The sequence below is a fragment of the Emys orbicularis genome, chromosome 10, assembly GCF_028017835.1.
Source record: "Emys orbicularis isolate rEmyOrb1 chromosome 10, rEmyOrb1.hap1, whole genome shotgun sequence".
Taxonomy (NCBI): domain Eukaryota; kingdom Metazoa; phylum Chordata; order Testudines; family Emydidae; genus Emys; species Emys orbicularis.
The window spans coordinates 90,692,798-90,707,227 of NC_088692.1; the positions used below are offsets into that span (position 1 = coordinate 90,692,798).

Genomic DNA, 14,430 nt, shown 5'->3' on the forward strand with positions numbered 1-14,430 from the left:
GCCACAAAATCTCACCCACCCACTCTTGTAATAGACCCATAACCTCTGGCTGAGTCAATCCTTGAGGGGGCCACTTGGGGATCTGGGGCAAAATCAGTACTTGGTCCTGCTAGTGAAGGCAGGGGGCTGGACTCGATGACCTTTCAAGGTCGCTTCCAGTTCTAGGAGATGGGATATCTCCATTAATTATTATTATTATTATTATTATTATTACTGGACTCCTCAAATCATGATTTAAGGACTTCAAGTCACAGAAAATCCACCATTTACACTAGTTTAAACCTGTAAGTGACCCGGGCCCCATGCTGCAGAGGAAGGTGAAAACTCCCAAGGGCCTCTGCCAATCTGACCTGGGGGAAAATTCCTTCCTGACCCCAAATATGGCGATCAGTTAGACCCTGAGCACGTGGGCAAGACCCACCAGACACCTGGGAAAGCATTCTCTGTAGTAACGCAGAGCCCTCCCCATATAGTGTCCCATCACCAGCCGTTGAGGGTATTTGTTACTCGCACTCACAGATTGGCTACATGACATTGTATGCAGTCCCATCATACCTTCCCTTCCATAAACTTCTCAAGCCCAGTCTGGAAGCCATTTAGATTTTTTTTTTTTTTTTTTTTTTTTTTGTCCCCACTGCTCCTCTTGGAAGGCTGTTCCAGAACTTCACTCCTCTGATGGTTAGAAACCTTCTTCTAATTTCAAGCCTACACTAGTTTGGCGGCCAGTTTATATCCATTTGTTCTTGTGCCAGCATTAGCGCTTAACTTAAACTCCTCTCCCTCCCTGGTATTTATCCCTCTGATGTATTGAAAGGGACAATGCATCTGTTACGTGTTCATGGGTCTCTTCCTTCCTAATGCATTTGTCTGGCTTTATTGAAACCTAGATTCATCCCCTTCACAACTGAGATGTGTGTTCTCTATGTGTGGGGAGGAGTAGGAAGGACAGCTGGTCTTAGATTGCCTCTCCCTCTGGCTTGGGCTTCAGCACATATTCTTGTGGGTGGGTCTGTTAGCCACTACCACCTGTTGCTACTGCTGGGCTTTGAGCAAGTCCTGCTCCAGTGTCAGGCTGTGCCTACTTCCCCACTAAGTGGCCTTGCCAGTGACTGGCTGGTGGTGTTTCTTAATCTATTGCCATGGAGGGAGAAGGATGGTGCTAGTACTCTGGTATAAAACCAGAATGGTTACAAACACAAAAGGGAGAAGACAGGAGAGGACCCTGGGTATAGGGCTGGTACCATTCCCTCCCGAGCTATCATCATAGTAAGTTTGAGTTGGGTTTACTCTGCTGGAGCCCTTAAAATGTTCCACTGGAAATGGGGAGGGCCACAGTCACAGCTTGAGAGATTGAGGGGGTAGGTTATGTAGAGTCTTTATGGAGAAGTGATCCATATAAAAGCATTGCAGTTCCACAAGCTCATTCTCCCTGACCCGGCCAATTGTATTGAGCTAGCCAGCTCCAAGAATAGTCATGTATCTTCTCTGTCTCTCACTTCCTTTCCATTGCCTTCTCTTCAGCCAAGTGATTAGACATAGAGCTCTTGCTACACAGTTTGTTTGCCTCTTTGTGTTCTATTTCTGCTGTTTGGTGTCATAATTGCATTGTAGCACAATCTCTAAGCTCATCCTCTGGGAGCTGTGATCTCCCCTGGCTGCACTGGGAGGTGTTCTCATCCCTGCATGTCTCTGTCCTCTCAGCCACTTGCTGGCTGACCAAGCCTGATGCCTCTTCTGCAGCTTTGCAGCAACAGATGGTTCCCAAATAATTGTTCTGGTTGTATGAACTGAATTAACTCCTTTTGAAAGCTGATGGAAAAATAGTGTTATCTTATACTAAGTGTCACAATTTCAGGATAAAATTACAGGGGTGGTCATAGTCCTGCTTCAGGAAACAAATGAGTTATAGAGTTAGGAATCAATTTCCCTATATGGGATAGTATTGCCCAGTGAGATATGGAAACAATGTACATCTTTCCATGAAGCATCTGGTCCTGGCTACAGCTGGAGGCAGGATACTGGACTAAATGGTCTAATGGTGTGATCTAGTGCATCAGGGAGAGGAGGATACCAAGTGGATGGGCCACTCTTCTGGTCCAGAATAGCAGTAGGTGATGGTTCCAGGTCTGAATTGGCCTTTGATGTGATCGCATATGGAAATTCCTGTTCCTTGGGAAGGTTGTTTTCTGCAGGCTGTCTCTTTCTCATGAAGACTCTGACAGGAAAGGTGCTGTGTTAAGCTAGCTGCTTCACACTCAGCAAACACTACTCCTTGGAAAACTAAGAAAAAGGAATTTGTCTCTGGGTGGAATGCAGAGGTGAGTCCATGAACAGACTAAAAATCCCAGAGTGCTTTTTAGTTAACTGAGGATCAGCCAGGAGAAGAAGAGGGAGGAGAAAATCAGATGACCTATGAGAAAACAAAATAATGTTCCATAGATGCACCAGGGGAATCTCTGAGTTAAATGGGGAATTTAGAACTGGTGTCAAATGGCAAATTGGGAGGCCTGGAGACTGAGCTCCTGTTTCTCTCCGGAACAGATAATGACCGTGCCAAATTTCATCACTCTGCCTGCTCCCAGTAAGGTTCAGACCTCCAACTGAAGGGATCATCTCTTGGGGTGAGGAGTTTGCGTTCAGTCTTAGGTACAAAGCAGGGCTCTGGGTGGGAAAGATTCTGCATCCCTCTATCAATTCTCTGAGCAAGGGTACTCTGATGAAGAATTCTTCTGCTAAGGCCCTGAGGAGCTCAGTGAAGACAGCAGCAAATAGAAGTTAGCATAGAAAAATAGGCCATCACTGTACATCCTTATCTGGATCAGTATGTCCAGTGCTGGGTGCCTTGGCTGTAGAAGAACTGAGCTTGGAAGGCCCAGAGACAGAACAGTGAGGGTAGTTAGTGTGGGTACTTGATGACAGACTCAAAGACTAAAATTGCTGCATTTACTCTAGGGGAATAAAAAAGGAGTTGGGAATATGAATTAAAGGGAATCGGTCTGAAGTGACGTTATGGGTATAATAGCAAAAATTGATCAGTCCCGAGTTTTGATGCTGCCCCATAATTTGAGAACAAGGGTTAGTCAATTAAAGGTCAATAAATTTAAACTCAATCCAAAGAAATGCTTCTCAGGGTGAGTAATCAGCATGCCATGAGATGTCCATGAAACCGCTCCCATAACAGGGGTTTTAAAAGGGCTGAATCATATATGATCATGAGGAACGGTGGCGATGCGGAGAATAGAATGCTATCAAGTTAAAAAAGGAGGAAAACTTTAGATCAGTGTAAAGTCAACAGCTTGTAGGTACCTGGACCTGTACTGTTCAAGGAGTTTAAAAAAAAAAAAGGGGGGGGGCGTGAGAGAGCGGCATGTGTAGCACCTGCCCCACTCCTGGGGGGACTCCCCTCTTGGGAGCAGGGGCTTACACTCTGCTGCATCCACAGTTAATAGTTTTGGATCACAATATGGATAAACAAAATTGCTTTCCTCAACTGACATGAACCATGTTCCAAATGCCCAACCATCAAGCCACCACTTAAGCCACATTCCTTACCATGTGGCATGCAAAGCATTCCAGGGAGCACTGTGGCTCTGAGAGGCAAAGACCAGTGTTTGAGTGTCCAGATGGTGACCTCTTGTGCCTGGTTTTCAGCGTGCTGAGCTCATATCACTCTGACAGAAGTCAATGGGAGACGAGGGTGTACAGCGTGTCTGAAAATCCTAAGGGATCAACTTGGGCACCCAAAATCAGAGACGCCTTTTGAGAATTTTGACCTGAGTGACTTTGCACACAATGAGTCTGTGGCAGGGTTGGGAATAGAACGATGACTTCCTAGTTACCTGCCTTTTCTACAGACCATCCTTCTTCTGGGTTTATAGGTTATAGTTACATATAATGTAAAAGGTCATAAACCTACTGTTATGTAAATTGAATCTAGATATGCACTGCCAACTGCCTGGAAAAAAGAGCCAACAATTAATTGTGGATAGTAAAAATTTAGGACACTTAATTTATGGAGTAACATACTTTTATAGAGGCATCCAGAACAGGCAGAATGACACAATATGTGTCAGTCATTTTCAGACTCTCAACAAAACTCTTGGCTTAATACATTGTGATTCTTTTTTTTAGAACAGATTTCTAGCTGAGCATATAACCGTGGATGCAGAAAGCAAAGCCATGGTTTAATTAGGGTTGGGTTAGTTTTGTTTGGGTGGTTTTTCTTTTGTACAACTGGAAAGTGTTAACCAAGAAAGAAAAGAGAAAGCCCTAAGTAGGTCTGCAGAGAGACAGTGGGGGCATAAATGGATGGTTTGCAAGCCTCGGGACTCAGGCACGACTGTGCCCTGTATAGCTTCTCACAGTTGGTGAGGAGCATTGTGGGTCACTTGGCCTTTCTCTGAAACATCAAGGCAGAATCCTGGACTGGAGGGACCTGTGGACTTATCAGGGGCAGCAGCCTGTATATCTGAAAACCTGAAAAATGGCTCTCTGGATAGATTTCTTTCCCCAGTGCTGATGGGTAGAGGTCTGGCACCAGCAGCCCAGTGCCTGGTATAGTGACGCATCACCAGCTGGGCATCCAGTCTTTTCTCTGTACTCAGTAGAGCGATGAGAAAGCTCTCTGTTTCCTGATCAGCAGATTCCTCGTTTCATTTGAAAAATCCTGATTGGGCTGTAAGACACTCCCTCCTCTCTAGATTTATTCCCTGCTTCCTCCTCCTCTGTGCTGCAGTGCTGGCTGCTTCCTACAGAACTAGCGAAATCCCTGCACAGGAGAACTGGAGGGAGGGCAGAGGGGCAGTGCTTGCAGTTGGTGCTTACGTATTAAGGGGATTAGGTATCCTAAATAACTGAAATGGAGGGTAGATATCCTAGCGCTCAGACTCGTCAACATGGGTCTCCTGGGTCAGGAGGCGGAAAGCTAAGTGACAGTAAACCCTGCATGGTTGGTTATCTTGCAGTAAGGCAACTTTTCCTCATCTCCAAATACCAAGATCCCAACGCTGTGCCCAGTGCTGATCTCCTTTGGAGGGGATTGCTGCCTCCTCCGGCATCAGGCCCTTCTGGAGATTCCTCTCCTGGAGACGGGGCAGATTACTTCTCCCCCGCTAACTCTGCTGATGTCGTCTGTAGCTGCATGCTGTGGAGACGTAATACTAATGCCCTCCCACACCTTTCCAGGGTCGCAGTGTACAGGACTATTTAGCACTACTGTGCTCGGAGGCTCCTCCAGTGCCCCAAACCTTCAGGACTACGCACGCAGCCACGGCAAAAAGTTCGCCGCCAGCCTGACATACAAAGATGGTATGAATGTTCTTTGTGTAGCAGATAATTGTGGAACTTGCTGTCTAAAGATGTTACTGAGGCAAAGCTGTAGTAAGATTTTCCAGAGAATTAGACATGAATGAATTGAATATCCTCTGCACCTGCACTAACCACAGTCACAGTTGAATTGTTATGTATTGCTCCAAGCAAGCTGACAGTACCTGCTCTTTGGAGGTGGATTACTGAGCTCAATGGGCCATTGGTCTGTCCCTGTATGCTTAGAGGATCAGCTTGCTTGTCTCAAACGGTCCCACTTTTGCTTAACTTGGTCTTCTTATGGGCTTAGAAGTAATCTCCATATGGCTCTGTGGAGCTGGGGCTCCCATGTTAGCAGAATGACATGCATGGTGGGGTCAGGCTGGGGATGTTGGGGAGGGCATCTGTGGGAGAACGTTCTCTGGAATGCACTCACATCCAGACACTTCTGTACACCTGAGGTGCTGATGCAGGTGGTGGGTAGGATGCTGGGAGGAGATTGCAAACTCTCATCACTATCACTCACTCACTGCAGAAGCTGCCTGAAAAATCTGCAATTGAATCCCTAATGAAGATGACCTGATAAAATCAAACATTCAGCTCATTGGTTTAAGTGCTGGCCTGTACTCTGTCAGTGAAGAGGAACTGTCCGGTTGACACATTAAATAAGAAGTCATTTGTATTTTATACAGCACTTACAGTGTGGTGGCACCAGAGGTGCTGGAACAATTTGTATAGTGGGGGTGCTGAGAGCCATTGAACCAAACCATAAACCCTGTATATAATGGAAACCACTTCAAGCCAGGGGGTATGGCAGCTCCCCCAGCACCCTAGTTCCAGCACCTATGGATTGCACTGCATGAGAGACACAATGAGGCAGTTCTGCCTCTAGGGACTTAGTGTAGAAGCTGGGATATTCTGGGAGATGTGAAGGTGGGGTAAAGTTGGAGGATTGTTTATTTTTCCATGTTATCTCAGTTCTTGTGGCCATGGCCCATTGTGAGTGGGACAGAATGGAATAGAGAGAGGGAGCTGGTCTGGCAAAGCACTCTGGGGAGGGCATTTGCAAACCACAAACCCACTGGAACTTCATGGAGAACGTTGTATTGATCAGTCTGCTGAGGGTTTGTTTTTTGTTTTTTTGCTGCTCTTCCGTCTTTGTTACGAGAGACTTCTGCATAATACCAGGTCTTTGTTGACTATGAGCTGATCTGCTGCCTGGTCAAAGTCATAATCATTTGCACAGCCACTGATTGTGGTGTAGAACGTAATAGGGAAGCTTGTCTCCATGAGCTGAATAAAGGATGGGAATTCCCTAATGCAGTATAAGGGTGGCAGATATCAAGAAAGCAAACTGGGGGGAAACTGCAAAACCTTCTCCTTGTTTGCTGTGGTGTTCTAGCTATGTTGTTCCCAAGGTATTGGCGAAAAAGGGTGGGTATGATGATCAGTGCCCCCCATAACACACCTGTCTGGATCCCTGGGTCTAACACGTGCCCATCATGATGTGGCGTATCTCATCCAGTGTACTAACTGCCCCATAGCAACTCTGTGGGTGTAACCAGCTGATCACTATGCTCAGACTCACAAAGAAAAAGGTAAAAGACAAAAACCCAGTATCACCCCTGGGCAAACACTTCTCACAAAGTGATCACTCTGTATCTGACCTCTGTCCTCATCCTCAAAGGAAACCTGCACAACAACTTCAAAAGACGAGCTTGGAAGCTTAAATTCATAACTCTCTGCTAGACACTAAAAAGGAAAGACACTGAATTTACAGCTTCTTACAACAATCTGTAGCCTGCTAACCCCCCTTGTTTGTCCTGTGACTGCACAGGTATTAACAGGCCACGTCATCTTGAATGAGCTCTTAGATTATGTGTTTAGCTACTAAACAATCTCTTCCACCTTGTATTTAGCTGTGACACTCTGGATAAGTTTCCCACGCCTAAAGAAGAGTTCTGTGTAACTCAAGCTTGTCTCTCTCACCGATTAAAAAAAATATTACCTCAACCACATTGTCTCTGTCAACCTTTTCCTATCCGTTCTTCTGAGCTGCCCTAGGTGGCTGGGAAAGAGAAGCTGTGCTGGTTATGCAATAGGTCCCAGAGCCAATCTGCCAGTATAAGGCAGGCTAGCTCAAGACCTCCAGTGTAGGGATACAGGTGAAGGGTCTGGAAAGAATAGCCTGTGTCCTGGTATTTTTTTTTTTTTTCTTCTGTAGCTTCTAGGCACTTTCAAAGTTCAAAGGCAGTATTATTCCCATAGAGAGAATTGACTTGGTGCAGGGCATGCAGCAAGCTGGTAGCAGTCAAGAATAGAATCCAGGTCTCCTCAGTCTTGGCCCTGTGCTCATTCACTGCCTGTTGAATGCTGCAGCATGTATGCTGGGCAGCTGGGGCCTGTCTACAAATTCTGAATGGCAGGTACCATTGGTTGCTTATAGTCAAGGCCCTGGGCAGTTTCCAGCAGGCTAGGTCTAAATCCTGTGGCAAGGTCCCTGCGTTCTTTGGCATTTTTGTGGAGTGGCAGCATAAAATAAATGTTAGAAGGTAAATTTGTATTTAATTCAGTATGAAGGTGACTAACCTGATCAAGTCACTTGCCCCAGAGTTATTTATTTTGGTGTTAAATTTAGTTTTTCTCATTGTCTCCATGCTTTTCTGCTCTGCCAGGGCCAACAAGCTGCATTGTGGAAGTTGTGAGGCGGAAGCTGGAGGTTTTAGCAGCTGCATAGGAAGCTGTTGAGGCTTTTGGTTCCTGGGGGAGGCACTTTGGAAAGTGAGACAAGCCCTTTGATTGAGTGTTTCTGCAAAGTGGTTTAAATACCAGCATTGTTAATTATCTTCTTTCGATTTCAGTTACCAATCAATAGAGGTGAGTGAGGCAGTTCAGACAACAGCTTAGAAACGGAACAGTAAAAATAAAACTAAGGGCTTGTCTACACCGGGGGGGCTTTATAGTGGATCAAATAAGTTAATATTGTTTGAAAACACTTGAATACATGCAATGCCATCCCATCTCTGTTCACTAATTACACATTTATCGCAAACCCTGAGTTCTTCTTGCAAAGTGGACAACATTTGCTTCGAATCAAATTAGTTCGGCTATTGTTTGTGTGGATGCAGTTGTTGCGCACTACTTTTTACATGCTTCCAGTGGCTTTGCAGGTTGACCGTTACTAACCTATCAGTTTACCTCTGTGCCCTCCCTGCTCTGGTGTCAAGTTTCCAGGACTGTACTGCCTCCTTTCAGAAGCTGACACAGAACCAGATTTTGCCCATTTGCTCCTGGACTCCAGTGTATCATTTTTTTGCAGTGTGACCATCATAGCATTCCAGAAGCCCCACAATATGCCCTTATGCAGCCGCTTGGAGCTGGGCTGAGACCCTGGATCTCATCGCCATCTGGGGAGAAGCGGCAGTTCAGGAAGCTCTTGTGGCTAGGATAAAGACCTTTTTGTGTACATTGCAAAGTAGATGTCTGCAAGGGGTCATGACCAGGATGCCAAGCAGTGCCAGATACAGAGCAAGCAGCTCAGGAGAAAGTACATTACAGCATGGGACAAAAGGAGGCAATATGGCAGGGGATGTGACCTGTGTATTTTTTTGATGAACTAGATAGGATTCTACACAACTCTAGTCCATCCTGTACAGACACCATTTGGGACCTGCAGCCTGCACCCCACTCCACCCCGGATGAAGACTGACCAGACCCATCAGAGGATGAGCAGGAGGACGCCAGAGAGGAGTTGTCTCCTGAGAGCCAGGATCTTTTTGGGACTCAGGACCCTCATGCTAGCTAGCTGCAGTCCCACCCTCTTGCAATGGGCCGCGATTCCTGCCCTGCATTGGCTGAATCCAAGGCCCAGACAGAAACCCATTCGGGACTGAAAAGGCACATTCCCTGGAGAGAACTTCAGCATGTAATTCTGCAATCTAGTATTGTACCACATTGCTGTCCGCAACCTTTGTAGGCAGATGTGAGCTAGGAGCCCTTCTTAGTATCCAGCCCCCGCCTCCCTTGGCACATGCTGCCCATTGCCCCCTTGCCCTCCAAAGTGTTTGCCTGGTGGAACAGCCACCATTTTGGGAATCAGCCTCTGTGATGTGCTAACGCCATGACTATTGACCATTTTCAGGCCCATGGCATGGAGGCCACTTGCCCATCTGCTTGTCTTCCTTTCCTCTTCCCTTATCTACCTTGACTACTGAATACATCCCCCTCCTTCTGCCCTCAACGTGGCCATTAGATTGGTGAAGCCACAGTCTCTACACCGCCTTCCCTCCCTCAACAGATCTGAATAACGAAAGCATTCATTTCTGCAGAAATCAAGTTTACAGAGACAGTTGTTACAGAAAAAGGAGTTTGGTGAGTGCTCATAGTTTACATGAGGTATAAATAAGAACATATGAAAGGTTATATTGAGTCAGACCAATGGTCCATCTGGGCCATTAACCTGTCTCTAACAGTGGCCAGTGCTAGATGCTTCACAGGGAATGAACAGAAAGGGCAATTTTGAGTGATCCATCCCTTGTTATCCAGTCCCATCTTCTGGCAGTTGGAGGTTTAGGGACACCCAGAGCATAGGGTTGCATCCCTGACCATCCTGGTTAATAGCCACTGATGAACCTGTTGTCCATTAACTTATCTAATGCTTTTTTGAACCACAGGTTGACTGTCCATCGTGTGAAGAAATACTTCCTTTTGTTTGTGTAATCTGCTGTCTACTAACTTAATTGGGTGACCCCTGGTTCTTGTTATGTGAAGGGGTAAATAAATAAAACTTCCTTATTCACTTTCTCCACACCAGTCATGATTTTATAGACCTCTATCATATTCCCCTTTAGTTATCTCTTGTCTAAGATGAACAGTCCTGGTATTTTTAATCTCTCCTTATATGGATGCTGTTCCATACCACTAATAATAATTTGTTGCCCTTCTCTGTACTAATATCTTTTTAGAGATGGGGCTACCAGAAGTGCACGCAGTATTCAAGGTGGGGGCGTACCATGGATTTATATAGTAGCACTAATATTTTCTGTTTTATTATCTAGCCTTTTCCTAATGGCTCCTAACATTCTGTTCGCTTTTTTGACTATTGCTCTACATTGAATGGATGTTTTCAGGGAACTATCCACAATGACTCCAAGATCTTTCTTAAGCGGTAACAACTAATTTTGTATGTATAGTTGGATTATGTTTTCAAATGTGCATTACTTTGCATTTATCAATGCATATTATTGTTGAATTTCATCTGCCACTTTCTTGCCCGGTTATCAGATTTAGTGAAATCTGGGGGAGATATAGTAGAACTTAAGACTGAGAAATTGTTCAGTTTAGTTTTGCATGTTGTCGGGAATGGATGCTTGCCCATGCCCCAGGTATAGCTTTTAAGCTCCTTCCACTCCTGCAGCATTTCTGGGGGAACCATCCTAGTGAATAACTTCGCAGCATATCTCAATGGTCTGTTCTTTACCTTTTTTAATATGAGCATTCTCTGTCTCCTAGTCAGGCATTCTCTGCCTCTGCCCCAGTGTAACAGCCTAGAGAATCAGGACAGCCTAATGGGGGTGTAGGGAGGATTACTAGCCAGCTCGCCCCTGAAGCCTCCCATAACCCCCCTTTTAACCTTACGAACATCACAGAAGTGCCTCCAGCACACAAACAAAACAGCAAAACCAAAGTGTGAACATAATTCTAAAAAGGGTAGCTCTCCCTAGCCTGAAGTTCTTTTGCCACGGCTAGTCATCCCAGGCCTGCAGAACGTTCTCGCCCACCAATCCACACTGGTTTCCCAGGCCCATAGACTGTGCTGAGAACCATGTAACTCATTCAGGAACTGGTCCTCTAGTTCACACAGGTCGGCAGCATCCTCTTCTTCCTCATCCTGCTCCCCCCACTCCAGTGTGTTCTCTTGCTGCTGCCATAGAATATTCTCCTGCTTGTGGGGTGATTGGCAAAGTGAAATGCCAATTTCATCTGACTTTAGTGCTATAATGCAGCCCGGGCAGGCTCTGAATATTCACAGTTGTCACCATAGCGGAATGGAGCATTGTTGAGTTAATGCTGACTGACAGCAATTTGAAAATAGCACAAGGCTGTTGGGAAAGGAAGGATGGAGTGGAGAATGCAGAAATGTAGAATCTTAAAAAAAAAAAAAAAATAGAACTTACCTGGCTTCCCACAATTCACAGCAAAAACAATCCCAGGATGCATGCTGCTCAGCAGCAAAACAAAGGACCTCTCCACAACACTACACCCTGAGTTTGCAGCAAACTGCTGCAGTGTGTTCACGTAATGTGAATTGAAAATGGAACAAGTGTTCCATGCGCATCCTGTTGGTGCGACTTGCATACTGTGAGTTACCTGATGCACGTCAAACAGCTTTGGATTAAACCAGAGACACACCCTAAGATTCTGGAGCGCAATTCTGGACCAGTGGTAGCTTCTGCTTCTCATTCTGTGGCTGCTGAATTGCAGAGTACATGGTGCCCTGTTTGTAGTGCTTTCCTCCACAGACTCATTGCTGCTCTATGAAGTTAAATTGGCTTTATTTCTTTTAAGTCTCTTTGCTGGGGACTGGGAATAGGATATGGAGCTTTTCACCTCTACGTTACTGATGTGATGGAGCGCAATCCACTAGTGAGTGAAAGTCATCAGTGGTATCTCCTTTTGTGAAGTGAGTTGGTTGGCCTCAGGCTAGTTTCTCATAGCCGGCTGTTGAGTGGGGTATGGAGACTGAATGTCATTGTCACCTCTAGAGCTGATTTACAGGGTCAAGGCTGAGAAACACTCTCCAATTTGAGTGCATGTGGATGGGAATCTTGTCCTGCTTCTACCTATGCTGCACTTACCCAGGAATAAACAGAGCAATTTAGTCTCAGGGCAATCCAGACAGCAAGGGAAATACAGAAATGTCCGTGAGCCCTTGGATAAAATTTAATTGTGGGGGCAAGTCAGAGGTATTTCCGTAAACCTAGCCAGCAGCATGATGTGGACACGAGGATGAGATGGTGTTTATGCCAGCTGAATTGGAGCACTTGTGGAAGGGCAAGGTTGTGTGTAGCTCTTACGACTCTGATGAAAAGGAAGTATAAAAGAGAGACTCTGAGAAATGAAAACCTGGAAGTCTGACCAGCTGGGCTCTGTTCCCCAAGCTATGGATCCAGTCAGCTTCTTTCTCTCTTCAGTTTCTGCTGGCCTGTTCCTTCCCACACGCTCTGAGGAGCTACCTGCAATATTCCCTATGCCTCACTGTGCAGACTTCTCTGGCAGATTATGGAAATAACAAAACTGTACCATGAAAGCTGAGCCCTTTTATGCACCATCTGTTTTCAGTCCCCCTCTCCCCAGCTACATAACTCATGTGAGACAGCTTTGCCTCCTCTGTGGCCAGGAACCTGGCCTGGCTTATGCCCAAAGGGATCCTTGTGGGGCCCAGCCGAAGCCCAGCTGTGCTTGAGGGGCCATGCCTGGCCTGTATCTGGGAATGCCTTGTGGGGCGAGGTCTGGGGGCACCCGCTTATTCTATTCAGTTGTAAATTTGACTTTCCTTTTTAATTCATAAAGCTCTCTGCTTAGCACAGATTCTGGATGGGACACGCTGAGGCTACAGTGTCCTTTACTCTGAATCTTATGCTCCTGTGAGGGGAGAACAGTCTTAGGCACTTCACTTCTCCCCAATAAATTCCGGGTGGCTTGGCCTATATTGTGCTGCTGCATTCTGTTCTGTGGTTTTGTGCTTTACTGACTCTGAGAATGTCCTGGTCACTTGTGCAGAAGAGCCCTATCTCTTCCCCCAGCTATCTCTAGTAGGACCAGTCCATGCACAACTCAGAGAGTTTCTCTAGGCGAAGTGAGGTAGGAGGGCAGGGAGTGCCTCCTGTGTATAAGAACGGGGCTGAAGAAGTGTGAGAGCAGGTGTAAAGAGGGGTCTGGAGGACTCTGTCAATGCTGCAGGTGTAAGGAGTGTCAGGAGACGTGTCAAGTGGGAGCGGGTGTCTGGGGGTCAGGCAGATGGATAAGTGTGAGGGGTCTGTCAGGCAGGGATAGCTGTAAGTATGCAAAGTCTCAGGGCTCCTTAGAAGCAGGCTGTTAACTGAGATGATCTGTTTTTATTTCCTCAGAGCTCTTGTCTATGCCAGCCGTAAAACGATTTTCTGTGTCGTTTGCAAAGCATCCGACTAATGGTACGTTTGCTTCCTTGATTTGACGTTTTCTCACGCTTCTAACCTCATCCTCACGTTCTGTTCTCTCTGCACGTCGTTCTGTGTTCCCCTCCCTTCAGCCTTCTCATGTTCCTCTGTGCATCTGTGTATCTGGTGTCCAACTGTTCTACCGTTCTCCCTGTTGTCTCATTGTGACTAACCTGCTCACTTTGTGTTATTGTCTATGAGGGGCCTAGGCCTGGGCAGGCTGTTAGAAGCCTGGCAGCCTGTTTATCCCAGAGGTGTTTGCACCTCGACTGACCACCCGAATGTGAGCAAATGAGAATTGGATCCTTTAGCAGCCTCAAATTCTGTGCTGGCGTCAGCGTCTTCCCCATGCTCACTCTTTCCATCTCACTGATGGTGTGGGAGGCATAACTGTGCAAACCCTGCAGCACAATCTGCCTTGACAGTCTGCATCCTGAGAGCAGCAATGACTGGCTCCCTAGTCTGCTGTGTGTGGCAGTGGAGGAAGAGCAAGGGCAGCTCTGGGGTTAGATGGCGTTAATAAGTGAGGCAAAGGCTGCCTCCACCTGGTGGCCATGGAAAATGCAATCTACTGAGGTGAGAGTAAGGGGATAAAACAGCAGGGATCCCTAGCATTTCCTCTAGCCAAGCTGCCCTTCAGCATAGTGGCCTTGGTAGCTCTGATTCTCTCCTGGTCTCCCACCTGCACGGTCGCTTGTAATGCTGGTCCCTCTCATGTTCCCCCTCTCCCCCATCTCTCTTCATCCCCCACCCGACATGATGGCATTGGTAGGGCTGGTCTCACCTTTTCACATGCACCCTACCCCAAGCATGGTGTCGTTGGAGAATTCACTTTTAATCACATACAAACAAATATGGTCCCGAAGGAAGGTCATGGAATGTTCACTGACATTCAGAGGGGCAGCGCCTTGCTCCTTTGCTGTGGGAA

At 46.4% G+C, this 14,430-nt stretch overlaps 1 protein-coding gene across 1 annotated transcript in view; it reads left to right on the top strand.

Moving 5' to 3' along the window:
* Nucleotides 1-14,430, top strand: part of PPIP5K1 (diphosphoinositol pentakisphosphate kinase 1) — a 115,856-nt gene that overhangs the window by 66,251 nt on the left and 35,175 nt on the right. The window contains exons 27-28 of the mRNA XM_065411547.1: nucleotides 5,185-5,307; nucleotides 13,434-13,496. Of these exons, the coding sequence (XP_065267619.1) occupies nucleotides 5,185-5,307; nucleotides 13,434-13,496 (186 nt within the window). The remainder of the gene's footprint in view (nucleotides 1-5,184; nucleotides 5,308-13,433; nucleotides 13,497-14,430) is intronic.